The following is a 13,478-nucleotide window of genomic DNA, read 5'->3' as shown; positions in this document are numbered from 1 at the left end:
CTCAGCTACCCTCTGACCTAAGTTGCTCTAAAAGGTCTTTATCACAGAACCACATTATGAGAAAGAAACTGGTTATGTAAATTACGTCCACGCAAGTCAGGCGGAGCATATTCACTAACGAGAAGCCTTTGAGGAATGTGTACACTCAAATGAGAGCCTTCATAGGCACTGCCTTGCCATGAATAAGCGATGGGAACTTCATAATTTTGTTGAGATGGAGCACGCGGGGAAGGACACACAGTAGAAGACTTGATGGTCTATGGTAAAGTTATCATTAGGGGTTACCGAGAGCACAAACGTTGTTTTAAATGCTGAAAGTGACTGTAAGTTGCTGGAGCGAGTGCGAGGTGCTCAGAACAAGTTAGAACCAGCTGACGTGTATAAGATTGTCTTAAAGCTGCTGGAAGCTGCTGGAAAGAATTGCAGGCTGGTAGATGTTATGTGGGATACTTGTATGCCAAAGGTTTGGTTAAGCAGCTTTTGGAAGTTAGCAAAAGGCTTTCGTGAGTCTTAAATATTATCAGGATTTGATTAGGAGCGATCTGAACTCTTTGAATGAGAGAAAATTTACTGGAATTGATTGTAAATTAATGGAAATGACTAGTAAATTGCTGTAAATGGGTGAAAATATTTAAGGTATTGGAAAATGGTTCGCATAACTTGAAAATTGCAACGCACGCCAATGCGATCCATGGGAATGATTGGAAATCAAGCGAGTCCTTAGAAATAACTGGGATGACCCTGAACTGCTACTAGTACTTCGGGTCTATAATGAGTGAGTGGGAAGCACAGATAATGCAGGAGAGTCAGTATGAGTAACAAGACGAATGCAGGTTGTTGCGAGTGTCTGGGTATATGGAATGACTGGGGCACATCGTGAGTCACCGAGAGCTGGTCAGCGTGACTGGAATGAGTGGCAGTCATGGGAAATGACGTATATTACCGTGGCGATTCCTCATCCAGGAAAGTAAATGGGGTTTTGTCAGGGACTCTTGAAATCTTATTTGGAATCACGATAATATCTTTAAAATGTTTTGACTACATACCTCCCGGTGCTTCTGGGGGTTGCCATGAGTGGATCACATTGCAAGATATCATTATCAATAGAGAAATAACTTGCATGATATGCAAATTACTGGACATAATTGTTTGCTGAGATTACAAATTACTGGGTTAATCATGTCTTTGATTACTCTTTCGCAGGTCCCTTGAGGAATTGTGATCGCACATACCGTGTGGTTCCCAGCCTCCTAAGTGTCGTTAACCCCTTGAGCAAGATACGGCACGGCTCTACAGGCACGATGCAAGCACGATACGATCCGTGGGCATGGCCTTGGCACACTCGGACCCCTAAAGGTCAAGTCAAAGGCAAAGGCACCTTCGGCTTCGAGAGTCGTGCCTTCAATGATCAAGAATCGTATCGTTGTGCTTGAGAGTCGTACCGTCTTAACTCAAGGGTCGTACCGTCGTACTCAAGGGTCGTACCGTCGTGCTCAAGGGTCGTACCGTCGTGCTCAAGAGTCGTACCGTCGTGTTCAAGGGTCGTGCCATCGTGTTCAAGAGTCGTGCCATCGTGTTCAAGAGCGTTTAAGGTACTGACGACCCATGAAGTCAATCCAGCATACACAACGTTACCTTCCGGCCCACCTGCGTACCTATTACCGTATGACGTAATGCCGAGGTACGATGCGTCAACGACTACGTACAGTGCGAGACGAAGGAAATATTCATAACATAGACTACGATACCGAAAAAAAATCTTCCTGTCTCTGGCCATGTTGGATTCTGAGCTGTTGTGTGGTGCTGTGGGCTCCATTTGCCAAGCAGCGATTTCATGATAAGTGATTACGTGATTTTGAAGCGTCGATGTAATCAATCGAGGGAGGACCGGCGCTCACGCAGGAGTTTGACCCACCGTCCGTTAGGAAATTTCTTTCAAAAAAAAAGAAAAAGAAATTGAAGTGCCGGCTTTGATAAATAGACCCACCGTCAGTCAGCCTATTGCTTTTAAAAATAACGCTCCGGCGTTGATAAACAGATAGTATATCTTCACGAGACATCGAGTGTGTGGAGAGATATGACGTCAATCCACGGGGTCAGTGTATATACTCACCGCGTCAGTCACGGGGTTCGTGTATATACTCACCGTGTCAGCCACGGGGTTCGTGTATATACTCACCGTGTCAGCCACGGGGTTCGCGCATATACTCACCGTGTCAGCCACGGGGTTTGTGTATATACTCACCGTGTCAGCCACGGGGTTCGTGTATATACTCACCGTGTCAGCCACAGGGTTTGTGTATATACTCACCGTGTCAGCCACAGGGTTTGTGTATATACTCACCGTGTCAGCCACGGGGTTTGTGTATATACTCACCAGGTCAGCCACGGAGTTCGTGTTTATACTCACCAGGTCCGACGGGGTCCTGGTGATGCGCTCCTCAGCTCGCACATGGTTCACACGGCGCGGCATGGTGACTGTGGGACACTTGGTCACAACACACCACTAACCACACCAGGTCACTTAACACGGGGTCACAACCATTCGAGACACACCTACGTGTCTGAACGGTATTGGGATGAGTTAGAAATTAAGGATACTTTTCGGTATTCCTATTTCATATCCTCACATTTGTATATATTATGTATTTATCTTTTTTTTTTTATAAGATCTGAATCAAATCAAATCTAGAACTTGTCTTATCTCACTCGAGCGTAAGTGTGCAACATTTCATCTAGACAGTCGTAAATCCGTCACCATTTAATATATACAAGTAATTAACCACATAAGTACAGTGAGGTAACCAGTTAACGTATTCCCCTTCGTCGTCGCCGCCTGCCGGATCAACTTCCTGTCGCGGCAGTGGAACGTCCACGGGAAGACCTTCTCTGGCTACGTCGGCAGCGTGGGACCCCGGCAGGTCGTGCGAGCGAGGCCATGTTTGACTGAGCCTTGCGCCCTGGGGGCGAGTCACCAGTCGACTGGTGATCATACCAGCTGATGGGGCGTTTGTTTACAACGTTACCATGGCGACGGTCCTGGACCTTGTACAAGTCCCTCTTACCGTCGGGGTATCGCATGCTGAGCCAACACGGAGCACTGCGAGCGTCGTTAGCTATAATTACGACAAGAGCTAAGACCTGAGAGGGGTAGAGGGGAAATGGTTGAGAAGACTGTTGGGGGTCCAAGTGGGGAGTAGACAACAGCTGGAGTGTGTGTGTGTGTGTGTGTGTGTGTGTGACGACAGTGGCATGTCAGACGGCGCCACGCGCTTGAGAGGGTCGGGGATCGATTAGGTGGCGTACTGGCACGTGCATTGCACCTTACTGTACCGAGGTGTCTAGGTCAGCCTTCAAACAAACACGTACATACGTATGTGCAAACACCCACACACACACACACACCCACACACACACACACACACACACTTACAGCACTTATAGAACCTTACGAATTAATCCATCAGCCTTGAGATCCCCTCCTTCAGCTTAACGAAAGGATAATCCGTCCGTAATGGCTTAACGTCGATGATACCCTCACCAGTACCGTATATGTGGCAACAGACGAGAGAGAAACTGTTACACTTCCGTCTCACGAGATCTCTGTTTATCTCCTGTTGTATACTATCGGGCGATGGAGATATATCGCTTATTATGCTTCATCGCTGGTGTGTCTTTGTGCTAGTGTGTATACAGTATGTTCCCATCATACTGTACTCATATGCTGGATGACAAATGCCCGCTAGTATGAAATAATTCATGCTATAATTATCGACAGATTTGTGGTTGTGTGTGTGTGTGTGTGTGTGTGTGTAAGGATATGGTGACTAAACACGAAGTTCCTTGGCTACGTACCGGGGCAGCGCATCCCGCATCCCATTACTCGACACCAGATGAAGTACCTCAGAACATAAAACATCTCGAGCACCCATACGTATCCAGCACAGATAAAGGACATGTAAATGTTTTTACCGACGGCAAAGCGGTTCTAAAGTTAGGTTGTATAAGCCATCTGTCGAGTACAGTGGATACTCAGTCAGGGCGATGACTTACCAAGCACATGATTAAAGAAAGAGGTCACGAAAATTACTCTCTAGCGCAAGTAAATACATTTAAGTGCTTATCACGATCAACCATTCGTACGCTCCACCCTAAACTACGCCTCACCTGCTTGGTCAATCACCCGGATAAAAGTAAATATGACAAAGGTGCAGAACACACAAAAACAGAGCACTCAGAACAATCACACACACACACACACACACACACACACACACACACACACACACACACACACATACACAGGCTTTATGTCGTGAGTACAAAACCAATGGAAAGCAGAAACAACTCCATAGCAAAAGTTTAATCCTCAATTTTGACATGACAAACGACGTACGGAGCCAGCCACTGGTGTTAAGTCCAGAGTACTGTACCAAAGACAGAAAATAGGATGATGGTGCATTATCATCTCCTCCCAAACCTGAATGATAAAAAAGAACATAAGATCGCGGTTAAGATAATTATGATCCCCAGAACTCTGATCGAAGCGCCATCAGTTTCCTCCAAGAGGTTCTCCACCTCTGCTGACCACAGGATATGAAAGTCACCCGCCCGTGCCACTAGGTCACAGGTCGGCCTTTAAAGTCACCGGGTCATGCCTCCTGATTACAGGTCAGCCTTAAAAAGTCACCAGGTCACGTCATCGTATAACAGGTCGGACCTACACCCTTAGGTGCCAGTACATACTCGTGGAAGTTATGGACAAAGCGGAAGGGTTCAGGGTTCAAGGTTATAGATGACTAAGTTGAAGAGCACACGCTAGGGATGTCAAGGTTACGAGGTGTGGGGTTCAATATGGCGAGGGAGGAGCGGGAGGGGTATGGGAGTGTCGGGTGAGGGAGGAACGGGAGGGGTGTGGGAGTGTCGGGTGAGGGAGGAGCGGGAGGGGTGTGGGAGTGTCGGGTGAGGGAGGAACGGGAGGGGTGTGGGAGTGTCTGGTGAGGGAGGAGCGGGAGGGGTGTGGGAGTGTCGGGTAAGGGAAGGAGGGAGTGGGTGCTTACCCGGAAGGAGGTCGCAGCAGCAGGAGGCAGGGAGCTCTCTGGACATGCCGGGAGTGTGGGCAAGATTGGCTCCCCGGGTTATTACGCTCTGCCGACGGCTATGGCCAATACAGTGATACCAGAGACACGAATCTCGTATCATATCCCTTTCCTCATTATTTTCGTCTTTATCATTTACCACTGATAACTACAATAGCTCTCCCTATGCGAGTTTTTCCTAAGAATGTTCATAACTATCCACATTTACAGAGTAAGTTCACTAGCACTGATATCCCTAGGAGGCACATCGACCCCAGTGTATGTGTGCATCTCTGACGATTTTTCTCAACCATTTTCACTGAACATGTTGAGCTCCTAATTAAAAACAGCGAAGAGATTAGGCAACAAACATTACCCAATGCCTGATACTATTCCCTTTAAATGGAAATATGATGCACAGTTCTGACTGGTCAATGCATTTATAGATCGTGAAAGTTCCAAAGTGCAGGTCTAATATCGTCTCATATATATATATATATATATATATATATATATATATATATATATATATATATATATATATATATATATATATATACAATATCACCATATCTGGGGCATGTTTTTGCCCATGTCATGTCAGCTACTAGAAAAGAGTGTTTGTGTGTGTGTGTGTGTGTGTGTGTGTGTGTGTGTGTTTGTGTGTGTGCATTATCCCCCCCCCTCCCCACCTCATGTGTTCTTGCATATACGTGTACACGTGAATGTGCATGAGTGAATAAATGCATGGACCTCTGTATATGTACGTATGCATGTGTCAATGCATGCATGGAGCTCTGTATTCGTACGTAAAATACCGTACAGAATGCATTCATGAATCTTATTCTGAAAATTATACTTGCACGTGGCGACTTTGATTCTTTGTCTATAATTCTCGTGAAATAATTTGAGCCCAAGAATTCCACAGCAGCACAATTTCCACGAATCTGAGTGACAAATGACACTTGCCAATATGATTCTAAGTTCCACATTCGAATGCTGCGCACGTGAACCACGGAACTCACTCACTCACATTCATATTCCTCACTTTCGTGGCTGTGTATTGGAAATGGCATTTAAATCTATTATCTCCAGGAGGTAAACTGACGTCATCGACCTAAGTGGTTCCGAGCGGATACAGTTTCGCAGGCATAAAGGAAGCACTTTTGAGTGGGAGCGCCACAGGGGATGGCTGGGTCAAGAGTGAGGTGGAGGAGGTCGTGAGGAACTGAGAAGCGAGTGTGAGTGTGTTTGTGGGAGCCAGCCTAGATGTAAACACTCCCACATACCCTCTGTGTAAGGAGCGCCTCTGAAGTGGCGAGTGACTCCTACTCTTCTCTCAACATTTATTGGAATATTAGAAATAAATAAAAGAAAAAAAGCGTACGCCGTGCAATCACTACTTTTGTCAGGATGCAACACTATGCGTGCACGGCGGCGTCCGGCATGCAGTCATGCAGAGTGGAAATACATCTTGCAGGTGTATGAATGGCACAGTTATGTGTAGATATACAGACGTTCAGACCAGATTCCTGCACATTAGAATAGGACAAACGTTCATATGACGAGCGCAAGTCAAGACTACATTCAAACATAATGACCCACAGACGTAGATATAAATACATCGGTTCTGCTCACTCTTACCGTCTTCCTAACACTATTTTGGTTCCTCACTGAACAGTTTGAAGGAGAAAAGGAAGGGTTTGGACCGGGGAAGGATCAGCTGAAAAAAATATGGGAGGTAGTCAGCAGTGTACAGATTCAATGTATAGGTTTTACCGAGGTATGTGGAGGGTTTTCTGAATACCTGTCATTGGTGCCTCATTAATATACCCCGGCAGACTAAAGGGTGTGTGGGTATGTAGTGACGTTGTTGCTTGCTGGTTTAGAGAGGATATCCGACCTTATTGGATTCTCTTGGACCAATGGAGTCCTTCCCTAGGCCGCAGGGGTGGAATGGGTGCGTGCCGGTAGTGAAGAGCGGTGAGGGTTATGCCTGACTCGGATGTAAACAAATAACTGAGGGAGGGAGGGTCAAAGCTTCAGTTTGGGGGCGCTGCACGCGATGTGCCTCGAGACCCGTAAGACAGGGGGACACGTTTTGCTTCTAATTCACTTTGCCATTACCAACGCATCTATCACAGCAACCTGTCTCAGACTCAGTCTTCAAACTTGCGAGGTCTTTCAGCATGTTCCACATCAAGCTTTGATGAAAGTTTCTGATCATTCGACATTATAAAAAATTATACATATTACTTGACAAGGAACTTGCGAGACAGAAATGACGATGGGAGAACTCCTCATATTTCTAATCTACAGCTTCGGTCACCAAGTTTTCGCTCCACGTAGGGTATTTCTTAACTACCTTGGCTGTGCTGAACCTCTCGGTTACATTCGGCCATCTGCAGGGAATACTGTTCACTGACGCCTGGGAAGGCTGGAATGTTCCAGGATTAACCGGGGGTTTCCATACTAGAAGGACTTCAGTCGCCAAAGGATTTAATGGGATAAGAATCCTCAAGGTCAGTGGGCCCACATGTCACTCTTATCTTGATGTGAAGTATCCACAGGACTCTCTAACCTTGCCTCCGCCTAGCCCTAGCCATGACCCCACTATCCAAGTTATCACTGATAAGTTTTATCTATACATAGCAAGATAGATAAATGACTTGAGACTCAGACTCAATGACCACTCTCAGCAAGAAAGTCAGAGACAGATGTTGGCATACGAGTATCAGGTACTGGATTAGACTCTCTCTAAAGTGTACATCTTCAAGTTAGATTTGAGTCTAACTACAAGTTTCAGCAGGACTTAAAAGTGTTCCCTAAGACGCTTCAACTTTCCTCCTTGTATGTCGGAAATGTCCTTAGCCTCAGACAAGCACACTCCCTTCCCTCTCGCGTAAAGAAAATCTTGAGAAAGATTTCCAAACGTATGAACGATCATCACATTTCTGATACTGGGACGCTTGTTGTGTGTGTGTGTGTGTGTGTGTGTGTGTGTGTGTCCCCATCCCCCCTCCCCTGTCCCCCCACGCGATCCACACAGCGAAGACTTTCAGAGATCAACAAGTTTTTTTGGAGCACCTCGACTCAACTTGTGACATTCAACATATCTTAAAGGGTTCGTTGTGTGAACTGTCGGACTTGACATTTCCCTTAATCAAGTGATATTTTGTTTGAGAGTAACGGGTCTATCAAAAGTCATGATAACCACGCGAACCCAAAGCCAACAAGGGAAACCACGACAGCCATGCGAACTACGGCAACAACCTGGTCACACGGCTGCCGTGGGAGTCTTAAAGTTTCTGTCTACAAGGTAGTATGAGCCTCAACCAGCCCGCATCTCTTTCTCAAGCCTACGAGATCTCCAACATGAGGTCGTGGTTTACTCCTGCAGGGACTCGTCGTGACTATAGGATACGGGTCGACTACACCTGAAGAAATATACTTTCCGGTAAGCAACAAACTGAGAGAAGCCAATGTACGTAGAAGTCACGAGAGTGAAAGTTGGTGAACTAATTGAACGTCTGTGGGTCAGATGCCAAGTTAGAGATGGCTACCAAGGCAATCCGTCTCCCTCTTGAGACAGAGCATAGACAATGAAGTTGCCATGCTATCATGTGGAACCATTACCTCTTTTGTCTTCCTTACAGGCATAATGACGGCAGAAAACATCGTAGAATCATAGAGATGACACACACACACAAGAGAAAACATCCTCTAAACATTATACTTAATGATTGAAGGCTACAGAATTAACTTCAAAGCATCGAAGGCCACAGAATTGACTTTAAAACATCGAAGGCCACAGTATTAACTCCAAACATCGAAAGCCACGGAATCAACTCCAAAACATCGAAGACCACAGAATTAACTCCAAAACATCGAAGACCACTGAATTAACTCCAAAACATCGAAGACCACAGAATTAACTCCAAAACATCGAGGACCACAGAATTAATTCCAAAACATCGAAGACCACAGAATTAACTCCAAAACATCGAGGACCACAGAATTAAGTCCAAAACATCGAGGACCACAGAATTAACTCCAAAACAACTTATACCACACGTTTCCTCATGAGTGGATCACTAGGTTGGCTCGAGCTGTTACGTGAAATCCATCCACCGGACACATTCATCACCGGCAAATGTTAGAGGTTAGTACTGACCGAGGGACGGATGGAACGAACGTTTACGGGAACAAAAAAAAAAAAAAGTAATATTCCTGGCGACCTCTCCAATAATCGACGATAATTGGATAGTGATAACTGACCTCGCTTTAATACTTTTTTTTTTCTTGTTCTTAGGGATATCGAGAAACCTGAGTTGTTGTGTACAGAAAGTCATCACCTGCCAGGCGCTTATGTCTTCTGAGGGCCAACGGTGGTCGTGTCGACAACTCCTGAACGACCCTCATGGCGTTCACCCACTCCAGGAGCCAACCGTCGCTCGAACCACCCACCGACCTTCACATAAAACTGAATTTTACTTAATTACATTATAATACTGTGGTCTGAAGTTCGTCAGGTAGTGAGAGTGGGTTTCGGAGAAGCAAGGTTCCGTCATGAGAGAAATACTGGTCGGAAGGCCTCCCCATCACGAGAGATTTCCTAACACTGGGTGTGGAAATGCGAGTGTAACTATCACTTTGGCGAATATGATCGTCGTAATGCTTTGCCCGATGGGGCGATTTGAATGTAAAGAGAAACTACTCTACTCATAAAATTACAAGCACGGCTTTAATTTAATTACAAATTATGGAGTAGATAAATACACAGACATCTACTAATATACAGGTTCTGATGAGAGAGAGAGGGAGGGAAAAAAAAATAACCTGTGTTCCCTTAACACATTAATCAATGGCTACAAATATCTAAGAAGTGATACTTAAAAATAGTCAAGCTGTACTTTTAGTTAGGGCCCAAAATACACAATAGGAATTTGAAGACAGCAAAATAAAAAAAAAAAAAGGTTTGCCCAACTCTACGACAATACCTTCTCTTCCCAGTGGCAACACTGCAGTTAACACTCAATCGTGATGGTTGGCAGTGGTCTTGACTCACGGTGCGCCAGCCCAAATGACACGCAGACGGAACCGGCAACATCTGCTGCGTTTATTTCCTTTAGTATCACTTTACAATCTGATACACTCGTAATAAAGCGTGATCACGAACACACATCCTGGGACACGTCTCAAGTCCTGGTATGCGCCGCTGGGTCGAAGGCGCACAGAGCTCTCTGTCTCTGCCACTCGAGACAAAGGGTTCGATACAGCTTCGATCAAGCGTGTCCCATGACTATTTTTTTCTTTTTTTTGGTCTGCGACTGCTGTGCATGTTCTTGTACATCATGACTGCAGTGTGTCGGTAATATTCGCTTTCAATTTGCTCAAGTTTCTCTTTTGTGAAGTAGAATTAACCTTTCGTGTTGCCAGAATTTACATTTGCTCAAGATCTTCAGTTGAACGTGAACCTGATGTCCGTCCCTTGTAAGTTCTCGTTGATCCAAGCAACCATCCGAGCGTCCACGAGAGAAGTAGCAGCTTCGTCCCAGCTGCCGACTTGACCTTTGTAGAAGAAACTGGTCTGCAGTTCCTTTATGATGGGCAGCTTGTCCTCCCGACCCTTCATGGTCTGGAAGCTTGTAAGTTCAGATACCCTGTGGGAGAAAACATGAACTTTTGTAAGCTCGATGAGGTAGTGGCAGGATTGAAAGGATTCGGGTCATTAGTAAAGCAAGAACCTTCACGTCTTTAAAATTCTACCATGCTTAAAACTACCTCTAATAGATGCGGTACGTAACGACCTTTAACTTTCGTACGGCCGTGAGCTAAGTGTGTGTGATGTGTAAGTATGACGACCAACTCGTTGGTCCCAACCCAATCGACACAACTTCGAAGCCGATGAATTTACTCGCTGGTTGCGCCTGCAACCTCTGAGTCATCTTGAGTCCCCGCCCCACTCGTGTTTATATTTCCCACACGCAAGACACATGACGCTGGGGCCAAGATACATACAGTTCTGTCGATGAAGGGAAGCGTGTAGCTGTCTGACCGCCACACTGTGGGAGGATTGCTGTTTTGGATCATTGTCTCAACAGAAAACCAGTTAGCATTCTTGGGGGAGGGGGGGGGGGGGGGGTGGACAGTTCACCTCGATCATCTCCCGTTGTAAACAGTTATCGTACATCATTTTTTTTTTTTCCTTCCAGACTCAACGACTTGTTTTTACGTCTCATTACGAACGCAGAGGTCCTAGGGGATATGCTAATACCAGACGAGGTAACCACCATAAATCGCACTTCGCTGTGAAGGGGATTTTCCCAACAGCCACAGCGCAAGGGTATTTACCCTGGACAGGATGTAGACTCTCGAGCAAGGGGATTAGAAATCGGGAGAGGAATACAAACACTCCAATACCCTCAAGTCTTCAGCAAAACGGAAGAGCCACTCGCCACCTAGAGGAACATCTGACCAGGTACTTTGACACCGACACAAACAGAAACAACGGGTAAAATAACAAAGGAAGCATTATCCTAAACACTGGTCAGCTGCTGGTATGTATTCAGTGGTCAAAAAACACACCCCTTGAGCCTCGAAATAACGGACGGCCTTTTCTTTTTCTAGCAACGACCAGAGAGAGAGAGAGAGAGAGAGAGAGAGAGAGAGAGAGAGAGAGAGAGAGAGAGAGAGAGAGAGAGAGAGAGAGAGGTCAGAGAACCAACACCTTAACCGGCAGCTGAATTGGGATTATTCCCGACCAACCGTGCGTTGCGAAAGGCGAGTGAGAAATTTATCTTGGTCGAACAAGCTGATATGTATGTATGCGTCCGACTGACAGGTTTTGCTAAGCAACGCTATCAACACATCATCACTCTAAAACAAAACAATATGCTTAAGAATAATCATGGCAAAACTAATAATTTCATTAATTTTAAATGTTTCATAACTAGAGAAAATTTGATGACTACTTGTCGCACTAACTTAAGCTTCTGCTCTAACGAGAGATACTCACTTCTGTAACTGGTCGTCTCCAAGGCCCAGCTTGAGGAAGCTACTGAGCCTTCTCATCTCGCCCATGATGTCTGTCTGGAGGTCCTCGTAGAAGATGAAGTGGAAGTTGCGATGATGCCTCAGTTGCCAGGCCTCCTGGATGTGCTCCCAGTACGGGGAGTAGAGGATGTACCCGGCCTTGAACCCCTCTACGAACTCTGCGAATTCGCCCTCGAATTCCTTGTACTTCTCCCCAGGCAAGTTGCGGAGGAAGTTGTACCACGAGAAGCACACGTCCTTGGGGTTGCGGGCGACGTAGATGACCTACGGAATGATAAATGGATCGGTTAGCATCAATTACATAAGAGAAACGTCTTGATATGGAAATGGTTCTAAGGATTTCAAAATGAAAATAAGCAAATCACAGCAAAAGATATATATATATACACAATGCAAAATTGCTCTGTACGGCTGGAGCTTGCTTGCTGCAGGCAAATGCACTTGACTCTTTGGTTGAAGTATTTCATGGCATATAAGTCTCATAATCTAAATGAATCAACTCGATTTGAACACCACAAAGTACCGAGTATCGAAGACACCAGCAACGTAAACCAAGACAAATAAAAAAGCTTTTAAAAGTATCGAATAGTTCTATGATAAGCATTCAATGTTTGCATTCTGAAGTGCATCTCTTGAAGTGCCCCAGTAAACCAAACCCCTGAGGGTTATTTTCTATTGGTATTAAAAATATCTAGTATTTGCCAATACTATCGCAGCTCTTGTTCCTCCAGCATCACCTTGAGGAGGAGGAGTTGTGTCCTGTAAGTTAGAGCGATCATTCTGAGCCCTACAGCACGACACAGCCGACTTCTATTAACTCATACTATGACACCGCCGACCGTCATTAACCATCAACTTTTATTCGCAAGCGTTGGTCCTCCTGGGGTAGGGCACGCATGGGTTCGAATCCTGGGCGGGGCACTCACCCTACTTAGCCTACGATATATACATTTTTTTTTTTTTTTTTATACTTTGTCGCTGTCTCCCGCGTTTGCGAGGTAGCGCAAGGAAACAGACGAAAGAAATGGCCCATATGTGTATATATATATATATATATATATATATATATATATATATATATATATATATATATATATATATATATATATCGTCAATGAAAAGGTCTTGATTAGGGGATTCTTTTGCCCATGCCATCTCAGCGAACACAGAAAAAAAAGAAGATAGAAATGAAATACCATTTTTCCTCGCTGGCTGTTCAGCAATAAACCAAACTGTCATGCGCCAATCTTGTTCAGTACCACCATCTACCTCATCCTCCAAAAATACTTTGACTCCTGGGTTAAAAAAAGGTAGTTGAAAATATTGGTTGCTGATAATATTTCT

At 45.1% G+C, this 13,478-nt stretch overlaps 1 protein-coding gene across 2 annotated transcripts in view; it reads right to left on the bottom strand.

Annotated features, from left to right (window-relative positions):
* Positions 1-9,799: 9,799 nt before the first annotated feature.
* LOC139760094 (sulfotransferase 1C4-like) overlaps positions 9,800-13,478 on the bottom strand; it is a 28,087-nt gene continuing 24,408 nt past the window's right edge. For both annotated transcript variants that reach the window (XM_071682918.1, XM_071682917.1), the window contains exons 5-6: positions 12,097-12,398; positions 9,800-10,741 (exon numbers count right to left, since the gene is read on the bottom strand). In XM_071682918.1, the coding sequence (XP_071539019.1) occupies positions 10,540-10,741; positions 12,097-12,398 (504 nt within the window). In that variant the 3' untranslated portion in view covers positions 9,800-10,539. The remainder of the gene's footprint in view (positions 10,742-12,096; positions 12,399-13,478) is intronic.

This window comes from Panulirus ornatus, chromosome 35 (assembly GCF_036320965.1).
Source record: "Panulirus ornatus isolate Po-2019 chromosome 35, ASM3632096v1, whole genome shotgun sequence".
Classification (NCBI taxonomy): Eukaryota; Metazoa; Arthropoda; class Malacostraca; order Decapoda; family Palinuridae; genus Panulirus; species Panulirus ornatus.
This window is presented reverse-complemented; position numbering and strand designations above follow the sequence as displayed.